The following is a 20,757-nucleotide window of genomic DNA, read 5'->3' on the forward strand; positions in this document are numbered from 1 at the left end:
GACTCAAAAGCACCACAATTTCTCCGTAGAAATCTGGCAAATCCAGGGTTATCTGTTCACTGCAATATCGTATACCGGTATATCGATCGAGAAAATAGACGTCCATCGCTGGGATAACACACACGGGGCTGGCTGGGCGACGTGGGTGCCATAGCCGCGGCGCCAACTAAGGTGAGCGGGTGCGAGGCGGCCCAGCGCTGAGCTCACCAGCGAGCAGAGCACTACACTTTCCAGGACATTCTATCTCCATATTGCGAGCACAGCGAACCGCGGGGGCGGGGGCGCCGAAGGGGCGCCCAGCCAAGCGAGCGCGGCTGGTCCCTTTTCTGCTGTGACCTCTAATCGTCGATTATGTGACACAATCATAATTTATGTCTTATTGCGACACTCAGAAGGTCAAAAGTATACAGAAGTCAAGTCAAATGATTTGCTGTGTGCTGAACAGTAAATACATGTGTTTGGCATGTTCTGTCATATCGATCGTATGTCCAGTAATTTTGAACGCGCTTGTTTATATTCGTCAAGGTACTCAATTCTCGGACAGAACCTCGTCACACTCTCAATGTATCGAGTACTTGCAGCGTTAGAGTTCACCCCATTCCACGTAGGAAGTGTAAGTTGTCGTAGACCTCCAGTCGAATACCATATCTCCATAGCACTGTAAAGCGTTGCCATGATCTTGTTGATATTTGCGCCGTGTGTGCTGTGAAACGTGTAGTACCTTACCGGCATAATCAGGTATTCCAACTGACGACAATAGGTGGCTGCAGACTCCAGTACTAGCAGAATATGCTTACTCAGCAACGGGATTTTAGATAGACCGAGCCTCTTCAGACCTGGTAGAAAGCGAAACAATGCGTTCCACTCGATTGCCACTTTCTCCAGTTTTCCAGGTTCCGCGTTCTTCCAAACCATGAACGGATGACCTTCACGCGTATATTCCCCCAGTCGAATACGAAGATCGGTCACATCTACTCCGTGCATCTCAACGCGTCGGTACATTGTTTCTACGTCTACAATTGTCGCTTCATTTTCTAGTGCCAGACTCATCGTCGTAGCTCGAAAGACAGAAACCAGACTACGAACCGAGTGCAAAGTGCTTTTGCATACCAGCGCCACATTTTTCACACCGTCGAGATGCAATGATCGCCCTGCAGGTGCCAAGCTCTGAGTGACGCCACAGACTGCGAACTCCAGCACATGCGCGAGCACAGACGGCGGTAGCGACGACAAATTCGACATTTCACTAGATCCAAATTGTGGACTAATTTACTGTTTGAGCCAATAAGAAGCTTGTTATAAACTCACTTCAACGAATCAGACAGCTGTCCGTTTGAGCTTTAATTAAAAAGTATTTAATCTTTTTTAATTTTTAATTTAATTCTTTTAATGTTTTTTTCTCCAATTTTAACAATAATTCTTGGGAAGCAGCAAGTGCAAATTTTGTCTATTGATTACCAATTTCGCGTGTCCAAGTACCTAATCTACGACCAAAGCCTCGCTTAGCATCGGCACTTGGATTGTCAGCGACGGATGATTTTCAGCAACAGCCCTTAACAGCGGCAATAGTTCATCGCGCATGTATTCCTCACACCAATCCTGTCTCACTTTGGATTTGTACGGGTTGGTAAGAATCAAAACGGGGTTCGACGCCACGCCCAATTCTTCGTCACTTGTCTCTGCGAGTAGCTTAAGAAAAGTTGCAATTTCTCGGTAAAACTTGGCTCGTCTGTTACTCTCGTGGCCTCCAGTACTGATGTCAATTGTGCGTTTCGATATACAACTATCCGACCCCACGACGCATAGCAGATACTCAAAAACCAGAGAGACGAGCTGGAGCAAGGGTACAGTAGCGTAACCACTTCATCCCAGCAAGGGTTACGAGGGTACGTTTCGTCAACGTTTGGATAGGTCTCTTATTGAACAGCGGATGCATCGACAAGTCCACCATATCAATAATTTCCAGTCTAGGGCAATGTCTAGCCACCGCTGTCCAGAACTCATCCCCATACACAGATGGGTCCACCTTTCGGTGTTGGATTTTCGAGTAGTCGATCTCAATAATCAGCTTTTTTCAGTGCGGGGCATCCTCGTAATGCCTCGCCAGGATAATGACAAGAAGTACCGTAGTCCGGGTGGGTATCCCACTCGTCCTCTCTCGTTGCAGAGCCATGATAATGGCGGAGATAGCGCTCGTAGCTCCAGCGCAAATTTGCGGTTAGTGACAGTGACGTCAGTTGGGGTTTGACATGCTCCCCAAACACACGAAAGAATGGATCGCCGAAGGGTACGAGCGTCCAGTTGAAGAATCGCAGTGCTGTGCAAGAGGCGTTAAAATCCTGCCAAGTTTTCAGTGAGATTGACCACATATCGAGGCATTCTTCTTGGCTATCCGCCACGGTTTGTATAAATCCGTCAATGTACTTGATTCCGGGGCAAAATTGGGTCACAGCCTCGATGTACTGTGTGCTGCTGTGTTCATTGCCCTCGTCACATGTAGGCATACTGAGTTGCTTTAAACCCCCACAAGTTTTCGCAGAGAACCACGTCTCTAAGGCTACAGTTAAAGCCGCCAGTAAGTCTTGGATTTGGGGTTCTTTAACTACGAAGAAACAGTCTTCTTTCCTCGGCATGAGCAGGAATTCCAGGTGTGGACATTGTCTCGATGCAGCTCTGAGAATTCCAGGGAGGTGTCGACTTAAAAGAGGAATTTATGACAGATCTAGTCTTGAGGCCAGACATGCAGCTGAACATGGCGTCCCAGTCAAGAGCCGCTTGATCTAGATCTCCTAGATCTGGTTCGTGTGGATTGAAGTTCCTTGGGTCGAAGGTACCTTCACATTGCTCGTACGGGCCCAAGCCGAGTCGAAAGTCGCGTATGATCGCTTCGTCTTCTCGAAATCCTTGTACAATCTCGTCGAACTCTTCGGGTTCGATGGTGTCCAGTAGCTCCAAATACGCTTCGTTCCGGGAGATTTTCTTTATGTTCTCTCCACTATTTTGTGTGTTGCTTTGCACACCAGCGCCACATCTCTTAGACGATTGACCGGCAACTTAGTCTTGAAGGGTGCCAAGTCCAGATTGAGCCCTTCGACGGCAAACAAGACGATGGTAGAAAGAATCGGCGGCGGGAGCGCCACCAGCGTCGAAGTCATATTGTCAGAAATTGGTGGGTTTTTTATAACTGACTTGGGGTTTAATGGATTTACTTTGCTGGATTTTTAAACTGTCAGAGGTTATACTCCAGAGTTAGAAATCTATTGCAAAAACAATAAAGTTCAGTATGTAAAAACGTTTTTGTTTTACTTTTTATAAAAGCTAACAAAAATAAAAGTTATCCTGAAAAAGACGGAAGTAACAGGTTCCAAATCCTTGGACTGAAAAAATCGAAGATGCCGAGGCCTGGTGTCGCTCCCGCCTCCCGTGCTAGCGCGCATGCTTGAGTTCCAGTGCACGGCTTCACGCAGGACTTGGCGTCTTCAGAACGTCTGCAAGACGTGGCGCTGGCATGCAAAAGTACTTTACACGCCGTTCGCAGTTTTGCATCGAATTGTCGAAGGACAACAATGAATTTGACACAGAAGACTCCACGACACCTGGAGACATTGCAGCAATGCATCAAAGTGTTGAAACACGAGGTGGTTCAGTGGCCGATAGGTCTAAAGAGACTCGAGTTAACCAAGATTTCACTACTGAGTAAACATATCCCGGAGATCGTGGAGGCTACAGCGTCACACTGTCGCCACTTGGAATTCCTGATTCTACCACGCAATCTAGAAAAACGCAGCACAGTGAGCGGTCCAAGCATCGACAAGGTCATGACGACGTTGTATGCAGCTATGGAGAGATGGATTCGACTGGAGGCTTGAAGCAACGTACACTTCCATTAAGGAGCCAGTCGGACCGCTATCATGGAAGCACAAAGTACATTGAGAATGTGACCACCTTTTGTCCAAAGATCGAATACCTCGACGGATACCGGAAAGTGATATCGTACTCAGATGTCCACTACCCTGAGATGTGGACCATCTCCCTCGAAACGTGGCGAGCGTTCAATGCTAAATGCTCCAACTTGCGGAGCTTCCATTGGTTTGCCGTGCCCTTTGCTGATCCATTCTTCCGCGTGTTTGGAGAGTACGTGAAACCCAAGTAACAATCGCTATCACTCTCTGCCGGCATGAGCTGGAGGTACGATCGATATGTCCGAGACTGCAGTGGACGTAGCTGAAGCTGAGGTCGAAGAGGTGACTACTCCGTCGGGCTATGGCGTCTTTGCCAGTGACGCTCGCGCTGTTTTTGAGGCATGTCTAGCCTCTCGATCGACATCGATTGCCGCCAGAACAATAAACCTCAAACGCACTACTTTAACTCGGCAGTGTATGGAGACGAGTTCTGGGAAGCAGTGCTGGCGGAGCACTGTCCGCTTCTCGAGTCCATCGAGATGATCGACGCGTCCGACTACCAGAATTTCAATGTGCAGACTGTGAAAGAGCTCTCCGACCGTACTTTGACTGCTCTTGCGAGTCTCAAGTACCTCACTGTCATCGATCTCTGTGCTGTGCGTTTAACTGGACAAGGAATCTTCGAGTGGTTCTGTCATGTGACCAAGTTTGAGGGTTCTGTTGGACCCGAACGGATGCTTAGTGTCCTGATCGGAGACGACCAACGCACCAGACTGGCGCAACCTCGTTTCTACGCAGCAATTGTGGAGCTATTGAGGCTCCTGTCGGAGATTAGTGAGGATGCTCTAGAAGCTGCTGCATGTCGTACTAAGCCTCTTATCTACATAGGGAGCCCGTACGAGTCCAAGGTGTCCCGTATGTGGAGTGAGCCGTACATGCGCGATCAACTGCGACCCATGCTGGAGGCTGTGAAGGTGAAACACCCTTCTCTAAGTGTCAACGTCTCGCTGTTTGGACGGGAAGAAGACAAGTTCAACCGCATGGAGACTCTGACGTTGAGCTGGCGTCCAGAAGACAAGAAGCGTAAAAACGAGCTCTTCTTCGATGACCCAGAGGAGCAGGCTGAGCGCGACACGTATGTGGATGCCACCAGATACGAAATCATAAGCGATGACGAGGGCGACGACGAGGAAGAGGAGGGAGAAGAAGATGTCGAGATGGAGGATTCGCTGCTCTATAGAGCGATCATGGCACACTTCTTCTTCGGACGAGTTTCGGTAATACCGGTACTTTATCAGTACCTTGGTTAATCTCTGGTATATTACGTTATTTACAACAGACATTCGAGCCACTTCACAGGCATCATTGCCTTGCTGAATAACCCATCGCCATGTTTGAACTGTATGTCGTAGAGGTTAAGTTTAGTCCTATAAAACCGGTTTTTCCAGGTTTTACCGAATTTTGATTCTGGAAAGCCGACCATACCGTCATTTTCCACGAGTGGTGATGTCCCAGTATCCCCAGTGCCCACAGCGTAGTTTGGTATGACGACCTCAGTCCCCAAAAACCCGTGCTACACATAAGAGCTGATACGTTGGATTGGAAGTCTTTTTGTGCTGCTTTGAAAGCCTTATTGTCTCCAGTGTGCTGTAGCTCTCACCCCCGTATGACATGGACTTTAACGCTGTCGTGGGAGGACATCGTCCACTGTTCTTTGCCATTTTTGCATGAGAAAGTTGGTCTTTCCAGAACATGATCTTTGAATAAAGTCAGACGCCTTACTTCCCTTCATAGGTGCAGCTATACCCACCCACGTTGAGCTGGAATCGAGACTGCATTTCCCCGACGCAATCACTCCAGCCAGCATGAGATTCCCCATGGAATGTGAGACGATGATAGTGTCCGAAATAACGTTATCTTTGCTGGTTTTACTGACAGCAAGAGCGCGATTGCAAACCTTGTGCTGCTGGGAGTGGTTTGTCCACGTGTTGTTTATTGTATCAAGCACTGCATACTTGACTGTTGTGCAGCATGGCGTGTGGCCAGTTAGGTTTCCCCAATAAAACAATGAGTCTTGATTGTCTGGCAGCTCGTAAGGAACTCCCATACCGTGAATAAAGATACAGGGTCGAGGTGTCGATTTACACGAGCACGTAGAATCATCTCCCCACGTAAAGCCAAACTCGGCTTTAAGTCTCCTGGAACTGCCTGTTGATTCGGATGTACCTGTTAGCAATGCCTTTCCAGTCGAAGTTATTGTGCTTGGTGAAGCTGCAGTCATACAATCAGGTAGATCAGTGCTCGTAGCTATTGGTATCGAGATATTCGCGCGTGTGTTGACATATTCGACGGTGATATCCATGTCGCTGCCGTACATTGTAAAACCTGTTGACCCTGCAGCTCATAGCGCAAAGTCGATATCGTTCACGGTAACTTTAAACAGGTTTCCACCACCACTGGGACCACTGATAATTGGTGTGGTTTGATTGATCGCATCCACAATAGCATTGATGGGCGGGAGACGATTAAATTCTGGATCCAGACACTCAATCGAAAAGGAAACAGTGACATTGTTGACGCTGCTGGTAGAGTAGTACGCGGTGCCATTAACAAACGTATATTTGTGGACGGCCTTGCCTTTCGTAAACGTCGCGAAGATGTCATACAGCACGTGGTGTTCGTCGACCAATACATCAGGATCAGCTTCCAGTGAGAACTCCGATTGGCCGTGTACCTTCATGGAGCTTCGCTTGAGCACGAAGGTAAATCGTAGGGACGGCCATTGTGTTGTTGTATTTCTCTGAAGATTAAATAGCTGTTGGAGCTGATAATCGCTGGCGCCAGCGACTTGCACAACCAGAGCAAGCAGTAGTGCCAAAGCTACTGACACGACGGGCAGTGACGGACGCATATTATGTGCCAACAGCGCAAGAATGCAAAATGCGACCGACTCGGTCACCGAGGTCCGCAGCGGGCCGTGTTGTGCACAGTACAACACCAGTGATTGTTGCGTGCTTGTTCGTGATGTAATGCTTACCTCAGCAACAGTGCCAGCACATTGCAAATCGACTGACTATTTTCAAGCATCCGTATGTTGATTTGGTACAGTACGGTACATACTAATTAACTTCGCTGTGATGAGTCCAATTTATCGTACAGTACACAGCATGTACCAAAACTGATACGCTGATCTTTGTAAAGGTACATGTATGCGATATCAGAAGTATTGCTAGGCAGGTACTGTACCTATGTATTATACAGCAGTGGTAATAAAAACGTGTATTTACGCCAGTTTAGACGTCTTTTCATTTTCGACCGTCTTTATTGCCTCTACTACCTTCTCGTTCACACTACATATAGCGAGCGACAGTTCATGGGCAAAGTTGAGGATTGCAAGCATCGGTGGCAGATCAGACTCTGAATCGACATCAATACCAGCACTGTGAGATGGTCTCTGAATTTTCAGAGACCCGTGTGTTCTTACAATTTTCAACGAACGTCTAAACACCGGGACGTAATTACCTTAAGAAAGAATGCCTTGATTTCAATGAGCTGTGAAACTTGCTTTGGGTCCACTTATAGGGACAGAGCTGTAGTCTTACTGCTCAGCCCCACTATAATACGGCTTCAATCACTACTGGCACCAAGGCTCCTGTCGCTATCCCCGCTAATATCGCTGCATCCATGCCTATCGCCACGCTCGGTGCCATTCCAGCTTCTTCGACGCCCAGCGCCATCCCTTCTTCATCGCTACCCGGCTGCCACGGCGCTCGGTGCTCCGCCTGCCGCTACGAAGAAACAGTTGGAGACGTGCATTGACGTGTCTGTAAGGCAATACGACCAGGGACCTATCTGTAGTGGCTCTGGTGACTTGCCGACTGGCTCTCTGTGATCTAAGAAGGGCGATGCTGCCGTCCAGGACTGCCACGACACAGTGTCTAGCTACACTAACTCCAACAATTGCGTAGCAGCAACGTCACGGCGTCTGTGACCACGTCCGGCATCCACAGGGTGCGGCGTACAACGGTCTGTACATCCTTTTTAAAGCAACGTGGGTCTGGTGGTAACGCACACACAGCTGCTGTAGTGGTACACGCTCACAGCGTCTACAGGCTCAGTCGCTTCATGTCCATGTTCGTAGCGAGCAAGATCCTCATCATGAACCGTGTCGAGTGCTCAGCGTCTGGATCTCGTGCGCTCGAGTCTGCTGTAGAAATCTGTGTCTTCCACGTTCTACGCGGCTTCGAATCTGAAGTGCCAGCACGACGGACGTCCGTATCATCCGCACGTTGTACAAGCACATGACTGACTACCCTTAACCCCCCTGTTACCAACGTCATAAGTTATGACATAGTCCAAATTGTACGTCGTAACTTACGACATAGTGTTTTCTTCATATAGGAGCTGGCTCGGAAACGGCGACCTGATACTGAAATCAAATCAAATTTGGGGCCGATCAGATATAAGGCTGGAGAGGTTTTTGCTGCACACACAAAGACAGTACGAGGAAAAGGGTTCAAGTGGACCTTTCCCACTGTCATCATTTGATGAGTGGCCAGAAGTCTTCGGGCACTCTCAGCCATTCGAGATTTTGCCGGCTGAGACGTAAGCAAAATGCCGGTCTCTGTGAGCGCAAGGACCAATGCTGAGGCTCAAGCGTCGGTGTCAGCGCCCGCCCTGGATCCGCGCCTGATAGACTTCAGCCACCTGTGGCGCCAGCTCAAGGCCGCGGGGTGGCGGTCGAAGCCTCCCACCGGACTGTCAAACGATTAAGCGTACGTCAGGCCGTCCAGCGAGGTTCCTGCAGAAGGCGAGATTGTGTTCTACGGTATGTTGTGCTATTGCAGTATTACTATGCGTCATTTCTAACTTGGTTTGTGGTAGGTGAGAGAGCGGTGGTGGAGCACGCGATCGCAACCGGACTGATTCAGGATGAAGAGGACAACAGCAGTGGCGAGGATAGTGGAGATAACGGTGAGGGCAAGAGCGGTGGGGGCGGTGAAGCTGAGAGCGGTGGCGGCGGTGAAGCTGGAAGCGGTGGGGGCGACAGCGGTGATGGAGATATGGTGCGAGCGTCGCAGATTGATTGCAATGTGGCCCTCTCGGCCAACACAGTCGACGCGCTGTTCGGAAGTGACAGCGAGGACGATGGAACACCTGCGTTGTCGTGGAACGCGGTTGGGAGAGCTTTTGGGCTATCCCCGCTACGTGCTGACGCGGTGCATGACTCAGACCAGAGTGTCGGGATCGGAGCTTTCCAGCGGCTGCTCTCGGAGACGGAGCCCGACCTAGACTCTGAGGACGACACGGTGGAGGAGCCGAGAGACGCCAGCGAGGGTGACGACGCTGGAGGACCAGTTGTACCACGCGATCCAGCTGATGTAAACTTGATGAAGGCTGGAGATCTTAGAGAGGAGTACGAGAGTCTGAGTTCAGGCTCCGACTACGGCCAGTTTTCTGACGACGACGACGTGGAGCCTGTCCGTCCTGATCCAGACGAGGACGAGGTATCGGACGACGAGGAGTCGCCCCACATGGATGCCGCTTTCATTGAGGCCCTGGGTGGCACCTTGTCCATCGAGCAGATGGACCAGGAAGCGCTGCGAAACTTTGCCTGGAGCGCGCCTTCGACAGTTTTTGCGGACGATGTGTCCTGCTTTCGCGGATTGGTGCAGGAGACCGCCCATCCAACACCAGAACTTTGCTCGAAGAAAGAATCACCTCTTGAATTGATGTTTTATTTCCTACCGAAGCGCCTGTGGATGCAGATCACCAAAGAGACGAACCGGATGAAAAGGCAGACGGTGGACCATCGAGCGCGTTATGAGCGATCGCGGACGTCCAGAACGGAGAACATGCGTACACTTCGTGAACTTCGACGCCGTATTCGTCGGGAGAACGACTACTCACCGCGCGAGATCTTGTGCGTTATTGGGCTTCTCGTGGCTCATATGTTGAGCCCCACCCGACGCTTTTCGCAGCACTGGGCAATGACCGACGATGGTGCTTTAAGTGCAGGTGCGTTCGGCAAGTACATGAGCCGGAACCGCTGCACGTCGATCCTGCGCGATCTACACTTCGCGAACAATGACAGCCCGAACCGTCAAGACAAGCTGTGCAAGATCCGTGACGTTGTTGATGTACTGCAGGAACGGTTCCTGAGCGCGTGGAAGCCGCCGAACATCATCTCGTTTGACGAAGGTGTCTTGCCGGCGACATCCAGACGCAACACGACCAGGATGTTCATGCCAGACAAGCCTCACCGCTACGGGACCAAGATGTTTATGACATGCGACTCGTTGACTGCGTACTGCCACCGGTAAGCGACGAATGTTTTTTGGATGATTTGCTAGGTCGTAAGTTATGACTTTATGATTTTGACCGTGCTCTCAATGTCGTATCTTTCAGGTTTGAGATCTATGTCGGAAAACGCCAAGCCAGCGAGTCTGCTGCGCAGGCATATGACCGTAAGACGGGCGCTGCGGCAGTCATCCGCAACCTGAGCACTGTTCTAGCTGGGCATCGTGGCTTCCGGGTTGTGGTCATCGACCGCTTCTATTCGTCCGCAGCCCTCGCCTTCCAGCTTCTCTCTATGTCAATCTACGTGATCGGTACGATCATGACGAACCGCCTGGGCTTCAACCGCGACATCGTAGCGGAGCATAAGACGCGACCAAGGCGCATCGAGCGTGGATCCTTCAAGTTCGCAAGATCGACGGCAGTGCCGACCATGGTTTCGTGCCTCTGGTGGGACCGGAAGCCGGTCCACTACCTCGCGACAGGTGTGTCCATGGCAGAGGACAAGATCCAGCGGAACCTGAAGGGGCTCGGGACTTCGATGTTCAAGTGCCTGAAGTTGGTGACGATTACCAGCGCTGGATGGGAGGAGTCGACGTGCATGACCAGCTCCGCCTCCAGTCCTCCTCCATCCAGCTCTCCTTCAGGTTTCGGAAGTATTATAAGAGTCTTTTCCTCGGACTACTGGACCTGGCGCTCGTCAACGCGTACCTCACGCATAAAGAGGCCAGTCGGCTCGCCGGCGAGACGCCCATGAAGCGATACGAGTGGTTGAGCATGCTGCACAAGCAGCTGCTACAGCTCAAGGACGAAGACTTCTTGGCAGCCCCCACTCCGTCGCCAGCAGCACGCAAGCGACGGCGCCCTGCATTCTCCGGGCACACGCTCGTGCAGTTCAACGACTGGGTGACTGTGAGGGGCGGCATCCAGAAGAGGCGTCAGCGGTCGTGCAAGGTGTGCTCGCTGTATCGAGGCGAGCTCAAAAAGTCGTTCCAGACGACCTACTACTGCCCGGACTGCTCCAACGGCGACGCCAAGTTCTACCTGTGTGGCAAGGCGCGCAGAGGTGGCGACAAGACTTGCTTCCAAGTGTGGCACGAGGACTTCGCGTGCGGTGACAGGATCCCAGCACACCTGGGCAAGCGAGTCGTGCTGCGCCGCGCTCCCAAAACCGTCGGCGTCCGCAAGAAGACTCGTCGTGAGATTCTCCGCGAAGACAATGAGGGTGCTGAGGAGGAGGCCGAACCGTGAATGCGAAGGAACGCCAGACGATGAGGACAACTAATCCCAGCTGGAGGCCCTCCTTAGTTATCCCCCCTGACGATGAGTGTGTTCATTGCTTCATAAATGTGACGTCCTTTACCATATGCTCTGTGTCTGTTCCTCTTTTAGCATGTCAGTCATCGAAAAGCCCTGCTCTATGTGTGCATTCGCTTGCGTCTTCCCGTTTTAATTTTTATGTTCACTCTTACAAAGTCGTAAGTGTCGGTGTCCGTGTCGTTTGGGTCATCCTTACGTCGTATGATATACGACGTAGCGTGTCAAAACCTTTGAGAACGTATACCTCCCATCGTTTTGGATAGGCAAGTGGAAGATACAGCACCATACAAACGCGCTGGTAAAAGCTACGCCGTAAGTTATGACGTAAAATTAGTGGTTCACGGGCTCATTTTGCGGTAACAGAGGGGTTAATGTGACGTACATCCGCTAGTCGAATACCCAGAATGATCAGTCGAGTCCAGTGTCGACGCAGCAGTCTCTGGCTCATCCCCTTCACCCCGACGAGTGGATCAAGCGAAGATGAGACGTCAATCAGGGTTGTGGACACTGGATACTTGACGTCCAACATAACGAGCAGCACGGTACATGGCGCCAGGAGCTCGTCGGCTGTCGCGGCCACGGGCAGCACGACCGCCCCACCACGACGACGCCCAACGCGTCTGACACTCTGTTGGAGGCCTCGTATGACTCGTGTCGTGGTCTTCTTTTAATCGGGGTCGTGTATCTTGGGCCGACGTAGGAGGTAGTAGTAAGAGCGACACTACTTAAAAGTAATATAAACGCTAAGGTACTCTTGTGTGCTTTGCTAGAAGGAAACGCCACGCCTGAACCCTCACTCAACCTCGACAAGAGTGAAAAGCCCCTTACCTTTCTGTAGACCCCTCGCAAGTGGCAGTTCAACGCAAATTCCCGCCACAACCAGTTGATTGCCGATCCCCTTAGACTTGGAACGTCTCTGATTTCGCCGTAGGTCCCACTTGCTTGGACGTGGTGCGGAGAGTCTGGAGCTAATAGACTTTTTGCAGGCAGTCATCCAGCATAGAGAGTCCACCATCTGACTGTACACCGTGACAATTCTTCCCGACTGACGCTCGGTGTCCTCGCCGAGACGCATCGCCCGGAGCCTTTCGCACGTTGTCTTCGGCAGCCAGATCTAGAAGGTACGCTCCACTCGTGGTTTGGCTCGTGTTACTAGCTCCAGATGACGTTCTTCGGCCGGCGCTCCTCATTGTTGCTCCACACTAGCACGTGCTCTTTCCGCACAGCCCTCAATGCGACCATCCAGTCGTTCCCACTTACGTCTCGTGGCCCTGTCATCCCTTACTCGACCGGAGTCCTTCGAAACTAGCAAGTCCCAAACACCCCCGTGCAGCCCAGGGCCGCACTCGTTTCAACCGGCTTTCTCGCCAGCTAGAACAACACTTCAGCGTCGGCGACATCAGCATCGGCTTCAACCAATCTAACGCTCCGATGCAACTCGGGTAAACCCCTCTTCTTTCGGTCCACGTCCTCAAAAGCACGCATCAAGGTTTCAAACTCAGGTATTAACGCCGCCCGAGACAACCAGAATGTCTCGTACGTGGAAGTGAGTACTAGATAATTTAACCCACGCTTTTCAATCCTCTTCGCGATTACGTCCACTATCGGCGACGGCACTCCAGAGATAGCAGTATCCTCCTCGCCAATCGACAGACGTTCCACAAAGCTCGTAGATGGCAAGTCCTCGACGTCCAATGGACCTGTTCCGTCTTCGGCATCGTCTTTCTCGACACAGTTAGGCTTCTCGTCTGCGTAGAGTTGGCTCCAGCGTTCCTGAAAACGCTTCAAACGATTAACATTCACCATGACAACCTTGTTCGGGTGAGTCGGAATCGCGATTCTGAAGGCGTTCTCCCCGACTTGGCCTTCAACACGATAGAGACCATGTCAGGAGAAAGCCAGCTTCCTCATTCTGCGATCCCCAACTCAGGCTCTAAAGTACTGGTACATCCAGACTGCGTCTCCTTCAGCATAAGTCACCTTCACTTGGTTTTTCAACCTCTGCTCGTGTATATCCTGAGCCTCGAGCAGTAGTCGTTCTACTAGACGACATAGTCACGCAGCGAGCGATTCAATTTCCTTAGGTACGTCGCAACTTTGCTACTCTTCCGGTCCCTCCCAGTATTCTGGAGCGCCAAGTCAATAGATAGTACAGGTTCGCGTCCGTACAGACTAGAGAAAGGGGTGTAACCGAGACCTTCGTAATATGCCGTCCGATACGCAAATATAACCCTTGGTACATACACGTTCTAGTCGGTCCGTGTCTCATTCAAAAACATACACAGCATACCCATCAGCGTTCCATTGAAACGTTCCACACGACCTTGGGTCCGTGGATGATACGCCTCACCGAGTAACTTCTTAGTAACCAGCGTCTGATACAAAGACTTGGTCAGATTAGACGTGACGTTGGACCCGCCGTCACTCAGTAGACGTTCCGGTACTCCATGTCTACAGATAACGTCCTCTATCATAACATCCACGAACGAAATTTTATCCAACGTGGCGACAACAAATGCCTCGACCCATATCAAGAAATAGTTACAAATACGAGAATGTACTTGTTTCCACGTGGGGTGACAACTAATGGGCTAATCGCGTCTAATTCGAGTAGCGAGAACGGGCCAGACAAGTCCTGAACTGGCATTCGCTGCATCAGTCCAGCCCTCCAGGGTCTATGTCTCTTTCCACCACTGCAAATAGGCCACTCACGCACGTACTCGATCACGCCCTTCCTCCACCCATGCCAGTACGCGTGCCGTATCACCTTGTTTGTCGTCTTCGTTCTTCCTATATGATTAGAGAACATGCTGGCGTGACAATAATGCAGGATCATCTCGATCAACGGTAACGGAACGGTTGGAACGCAGCAGGACCGACACGTTCTCCTAAATGAACGAGACGTGCCAGAATACCATTTCAAATCAATTAGTGCGGAGACATCTTCAGTATACTCACTCTTAGTTGAGGGTCAAGGGCGAAGGCTCCATCTTTCAGGAACGCCTTTAAAGCTCGCATCCAGGGCACACGTTCTTGGTCAGCCACGAACTTGTCATAGTCCAACCCAAACACGTCGAGTGGTGATGGATTAGCCTGTGGAGCTCTCCCTTGCGAGTCTTCCTCTTGCTCAGCTTTGGTAAGATGTTCGACAGCCACGGACACAGCCTCCGTTGGTTGGTTACTTCTTCCTGCCTTTCTGTCTGGATCCATAGTCTCAGCAGGCTCCCCGACTGTGATTGGAGCGTCGGGGACGTTCCGGCCCAGCGTTCCGCTTAAGACTGGCGTTCCATCTTGTGTCGGCACTTCGTCTGAGGTCGGCGCTTGTAAGACAGGCGTCTCGTCCTCACTGGCGCTAAGAAGGTCAGCCATCCGGATGGCGCCAACAATACCAGCATCTGGTCGGTGATACAGTCTCGGCAAACCATCGGCGTGACCCATCGACGTCCCTGGCTTTTGAAATATCTTAAACCGCAGCTGCGGCAGCTCCATGGCCCATCGTGCCAAGCGTTCGACGTTCTTGTAGTCTCACCAAAGATCCACGTCAGAGCTTGATGGTCCGTGTACAGATCAAAATTTGCGTGACTTAGATAGCACCGGAACTAACGGGTAGGCCATACGATTACCCAGCACCCAATTGCTGTCGTTCCACTTGTCTTGTCTACCCAATTCCGTTGCCATCCGACCAACATACTGCTGGCATACGCGATCGCCCTGTCTCTCTTATCGAATTCTTGCATCAAACATGCCCCCGTGTGACGAAACTACGAACCGCGTTTTGAAGTTCGGATACACCAGTATCGTTGGCCTCACTAGTGCCTGTTATAGGTGGCGGAACGTGCCTTCACAGTCGTCGTTCCATCGGAAATCGACGTCCTTCTGCTTCAAGCGTTCCAACGGCGCAGCAACCGCAGCGAATCCTGGTATGTAGCGTCGAACGTAGCTTGGCAATCCCAAGAACGCTCTAACCGTGTGCAAGCCATGCAGCTTCTCGATATTCATCACTGCCTTCGCCTTCTCAGGGTTCGGCAATATCCCAGTTGGGGTCACGATATGACCTAGGAACACCACTTGGTCACGTCCCCAATGGCGCTTCTTCATCTGCAACGTGAGCCTTGCCGCTCGGAATCGTTCCTACCTTGGCGTACTTGAATCCAATGTGTCGGGAAGTCGTCACGGAAGCCAACACAGTCGACTAAGTAGACGAGACACGTCCTCCACTTGAGGTCGACGAGAACGTTCACCATCATAGGTTAAAATTCAGGCACAGCGTTACACAATCCAAACGGCATGACCAACCACTCGTAGAGGCCGAATTTTCTGAAAGCCGTCTTTTCCACACTGCCGGGATCCATTGGAGCGCTTCAATATCCTGAGGCAATGTTCATCGTGGAGAAAAGCTTCGCGTTCTCCAGAACGTCCACGATGTCGCCCATCAAGGGCATTGGGTAACTTTCCTTCACTGTAAAAGTTTTTAGTTTCCGATAATCGATGTAGAATCTAACACCACCATCAGGCTTCCGTATCATCAAGACTGGGCTAACCCAGGGGGTTGTCGAAGGTCTGATGAGTCCGAGATCCATATTCACTTGAATTTCTGCTTCCATGACGTCCCCTCGGCTTTCGACTCTCTTAACAGAAGCTGCTTTACTGGCACGTGATCTCTGGTGTCAATGCAGAACCTTAGCAGATCCGGCCTCCCTGGTTTCTTAGAAGTTTCGACGAATACGTCCCTTAGGTCCTTCAACATCTGCTCCTTTGTTCTGCGCCGAGAGACGAGTTTTCAAAGTCAACTTCGAAATCGTCTTCCTTGCTGTCGTCAATGACGGCACTCATCTCAGCCTCGGTCGTTCCAACTTCGGTCGTCACGTTCTCTTTCACTGTATTCAGCACTGCGCTAATTTTTTTCGTCGTTCTGTCTGACTTAGAAGTCTAGTTGCGAACTCCGACTTGGGAACGATGATTACAGCGGCGACGTATGCGCCAGACTTGATCTCGGCCTCTTCCGCGGATGCGTTACACACCTCGACCAACACCGTTTCATCCCTCACGGTGCACAATGTCCGCGCGATTCTCAAAGACTCGTCCGTGCTGGGACGCCCTCGACCACCACAGCGGAATGGGCTTACATCGTTCCTCGAACGCTCGATCTCACTAAGGCCAGGTGTCATGGTTCCAAATGCACAGCCGGCGATAAAGAAGAGCCGCATATGTTTCTTCCATTCTCGTCGCGCCCAACGGGATAATATCTCTCGTCCCCTTCGGAGTCATCGACTGTTCCTCGAGATCTATAACGAGTCCGTTCCGAGCATAGCGTCGACAAACAAGTGGTCTGTCACGAAGAATGAAAGCGTCGTCTTTATCGTTTTAAGCGTAGCGGGCAAGTCGATAACGCTGCTAACACGAAGCTTGTGCCCCGAAACACTATCCAAGCTCCCAGTATAGGGAGTCGTTTCAACACGCGCTTGTCGACAAGACTGGCGACGGCATCAGTGTCAGCTAGCATTTCGGACGGGCAGCAGTCAATGAAGCCGCTTGACAGCGCCTGTACTCCCCCATCGCTGCAGATGATATGCTTGCCCTCGGGTACGACATCTCCACCGTCGTTGGAGCCATTACCGCCGCTTACCTCGCGAAGGCCAGCGCTTGATCGTGGCATCGAAGCTCTTCTATCTCTTCTCACGATTAGGAAATCGACCTCGGGCTCCTCTTCTCCTGTTTATAATAACCGTCTCCGATAGTCACACCGGAAGTCACCCTCTTTTTCTTTAAGTTCAACACACGTTCTGTATACACTCGTGTTCCAGCGCGTCCCCCTACAGCCCCGCTAAGCTCTTTCGCTCGTCCTCGTCCGTCGTAGCTGAACCAACGACAGTTGTCAACTTCTCTTTGTTCCTCCGACACCCTTCAAGTCTCGATTGGCACGCTTCGCCTCTGTTGACGTCTCTAGCATGTGGGTGTACCAGTCCAGCTAATACTCTGGCGTCTCGAGATCTCCAGACGAGACCTCCCGGGGACGCTCCAAGACGTCCTCCGGTATTCCAAGCTCGGCACTCATTTTCGCGAGTGTCGGCTTGCTTTGCTCGTCCGAGTTCGCTCGGCACGTAGCAGAGCCTCTTCTTTAATCATCGGGAACAATTGTTCTTCCAATTCCTTCTCATACTCCTCGGGCTCATTCTTCACTACCTGCTCGCCACCGTGCTCGAGCATGTCCAGCTTCTCGTTGGTAAACAGGCGTTCGTAGTCCTCCCCCTTAGGACGTTCTTCGTCTTCCTCGGCGCTCTGAGCTTCTGCCGTTGCTTGACCTGTGCTCACTTGCTCATTAACTGCCGAGAACTGACTTGACCTGTCGCCAGATGCGTCCCCCGTGATCGTTTCGAGTGCTCTTTCGTACTGTGTCGAGCGGGCGGATTGCGTCTCAACTCCATCACTCTCTTGGCACTTCTCCTTGGCGTCCGACGTAGTATCGGGGGGGGGGGTTCCGTTGCTCCTTTACTGACGTATGTACCAACTCAGAGCGTGATGTTGTCCCATTTTCCCAGTCCAGCGTCACAGAGGAACGCTCCATTGTTACCTCAGCGACCACTCCGTCTCGTGCAGCTTCTCTGTAGAACCCTCTAACGTTTCGTCTCATTCTAAGCCCGTCCGTTCCGTTGGCCTGCTTTCTCCACTTGTTCCACATTTAGTTACCACATTTCCGTCGCTACGCTCGCAACAGGAACGTCACGGGCGCCTTCGTCGTTCATCACACCGCTCCTGAGAGCTCTCTAAGACCCACCCTCCGCGACGAGAAGGAGACTGGATCCTCCTATCGGAACCCTTCGGTTCCTCGGATGAAGAGGACGAGGAGGAGAGGGTGCTATTCCTGAGCCCCGGTAGATCACTAACGACCTCGACCACCAGCAGCAGGCCTTCCAAGCTACCCATCGCATGCGTGGGGGTCCGATGGTGGCACCCGTCAGCCAGGGAGATGCCATCATCATAAGAGGTTATTGGACTCCCGAGGAGAGCTCTGGGGCTGACCTCTTCCTGGAGAATCTTGTTGCTCCTCGTGACCTTGTTGGTGGCCACACTTCTATAGACGGTTACGAATGTACCCTGGTCCGGAAGGAGCAGTTGTTTGCCGACAATTTGGAGACGACCCGGCGCGTGCACCTCGCGCCGCACCGAATCCATCTAAAGAACGTCACGACTTGGCGTAAGAAGCCCGAGAACCGGGGTGGTCTTTACCCTCTCTGGGGCTACCACTGAGCTCTTCCCGAGATCTGTTCCAACTGGGACTCATGGGAGGACATAACCTGGGCTTGGGTGAAGTCTTTCAAGTACTCACCCTCGGCGTTACGGGAACTTTATGAAGGTCAGCTGCTATCCCGTATTCTGGACCAGCGTAATTTTCGTGTCCGGTCCGCCCACTTGATCAGTAAGCGCATGCTGCCGATGGACATTCTGAAGCGCACGGCTTCTAGCGTGCACGATGAGCGCGGGTACGGAGTGTCGTCAACGTCCGTACCCCGTTCGGGCATAAAGCCCCGGGCTACTTATAAAGCTGCCGCCGCTTCTGTTTCCAGATTACGACATCCTTCGGGCAGTCATTCAGGGGCCGTTCAATCAGCTCCCATGCGTTCTCGGAAACTGGCATAGCCCCTTCACTTCACTAGGAGCTGTCGCTTACCGCGGCACCGTTGCTCCTGGAGAATCCGCTCCACGTGGTAGTGGATTTCTCCATTCCGGTCAAGCAGGGGCGGAGGTGCCCTCGTACGAGTACGAGTACTCGGCGCCTCCGGAACGCAATTCTCGTCCGAGTGCTTCTCCTGCGGGTCCGACGCAGGACCCTCAGGTTGACCGCCTTCGTCAACGCGTCCTCGTGCTTGAGATTGCACTTGGACTTGGTACTGGCGGGGATACTGCCGCCCAGGCCGGAAATCAGGGCGTGCTCGCTCGTCGTGCGGGCCGCTTGGACGTGAGGTGTCGAGCGCTGAGTGCTCGGCGTCCAAATTGCTTTGTGATCTGGGAGAGGGGAGTTTGCTGTTTCCTTCTTCGGATGGATCTCCTGACTGATTCGCAACGACTTGCTGTAGCCCCGTCTGGACCACACTCAACGCACGAACAACAGCGGTCGCAATCACCTGTACCAGCGTCTCGTTTTCCGAGGTTGGTGCTGGCTGCTGCTCTACTGTAGAGCTCGCAGGACGTTCTTCGTTCTCCGAGGCCCGTGCCTGCGTTGGGCTCATATTTTATGAAGGTGAGTGATGACTGCTTCTTGTTGTTACCATACTCAAGTACTAACAGAGGAATTGCTGGGCAGAAGGCCGAGCAGGAGGGCACGAGCTTAAATTCGAAAGTGATGTGCGGCGACAGCAGAGAGAGCTCTCCAGAGTTTATTGGTGGCTTAATATATGGCTAGCTGCAGTGCCACTGGCGATCCTACAAGTCGTACGAGCTGGTCTGGAACCCAACATCGGGCGACAGCTCAGGCGAGCTTCCAGAGCCAACTCACATGTACATGTACTTCACAGGTTTCAACCACAGAAGCGGCTAAGCTTCTGTGCTTCTTCGTGGACTCGGTATCAGCGCTATTCTTCCGCTTTGCTATTCTTTTCTTCCCGCCGCGTTGCGAACTAGAAACCAACAAGTGTCGAATTTCGAATAAAGTTATTTACATAATTGGGTTAGCTCGTAATTTTAAATATTTATTTTAGAGGAGAAATGAGCGGAAATCATTGCGCGGGTTCGGCTGCATACTAATTTCTAGTAGCATACATACAACACATCGTAAACTGTAATAGAGCACAAGGAACGATGTTGTATACCTTTCACGAGCCACAATTAAATCATATATTTTCTCTTTCTGTTTAAATGTACATACATGCGCGGCGGATGCTGGCGTACCATTAACAACCAGGGTGTCGGTTCTGGTAAGATTGCCCCAATAATGAGTGATGTCGACAACAATTAGCGAACATAGAAGAGGAGATCACGTGCATATTTCGGGCCGAAAATTTTCGGCGAAAATATCGAGGTGGATCAATTTTGCATCCGATTAGTCAGACAGAAAAAAATTGGAGTCGGTTACCCGTTTTTCAGAGAGGCAACATTTTCGGCCGTCCGTGGTTACGGGTAGACATTATCCGAACGGGTACGGTTGACCATTTACGATCCTGATTTACACACACGAGCATAATGTTTTGTTTTAGTTCACGCATACATGTACAAGAGCAAATATGAAGAAAACTCCTTTAAA

General features: G+C 51.5%; 2 protein-coding genes across 2 annotated transcripts; both read right to left on the reverse strand.

The window, feature by feature from the left end:
* Positions 1-2,057: 2,057 nt before the first annotated feature.
* On the reverse strand, positions 2,058-2,369 carry PITG_14789 (uncharacterized protein; the record flags this gene model as incomplete). Its single annotated transcript, XM_002898953.1, has 1 exon — positions 2,058-2,369. The coding sequence occupies one exon, from the start codon at positions 2,367-2,369 to the stop codon at positions 2,058-2,060; it is 312 nt and encodes a 103-aa protein (XP_002898999.1).
* Positions 2,370-5,232: 2,863 nt separating this feature from the next.
* Positions 5,233-6,279, reverse strand: PITG_14790 (uncharacterized protein; the record flags this gene model as incomplete). Its single annotated transcript, XM_002898954.1, has 5 exons — positions 5,233-5,369; positions 5,471-5,518; positions 5,563-5,643; positions 5,685-6,089; positions 6,186-6,279. 5 exons carry the CDS (start codon positions 6,277-6,279, stop codon positions 5,233-5,235), a joined length of 765 nt encoding a protein of 254 aa, XP_002899000.1.
* Between the last annotated feature and the right edge of the window lie 14,478 nt (positions 6,280-20,757).

Source organism: Phytophthora infestans, genomic scaffold, assembly GCF_000142945.1.
Source record: "Phytophthora infestans T30-4 supercont1.33 genomic scaffold, whole genome shotgun sequence".
Taxonomy (NCBI): Eukaryota; Oomycota; class Peronosporomycetes; order Peronosporales; family Peronosporaceae; genus Phytophthora; species Phytophthora infestans.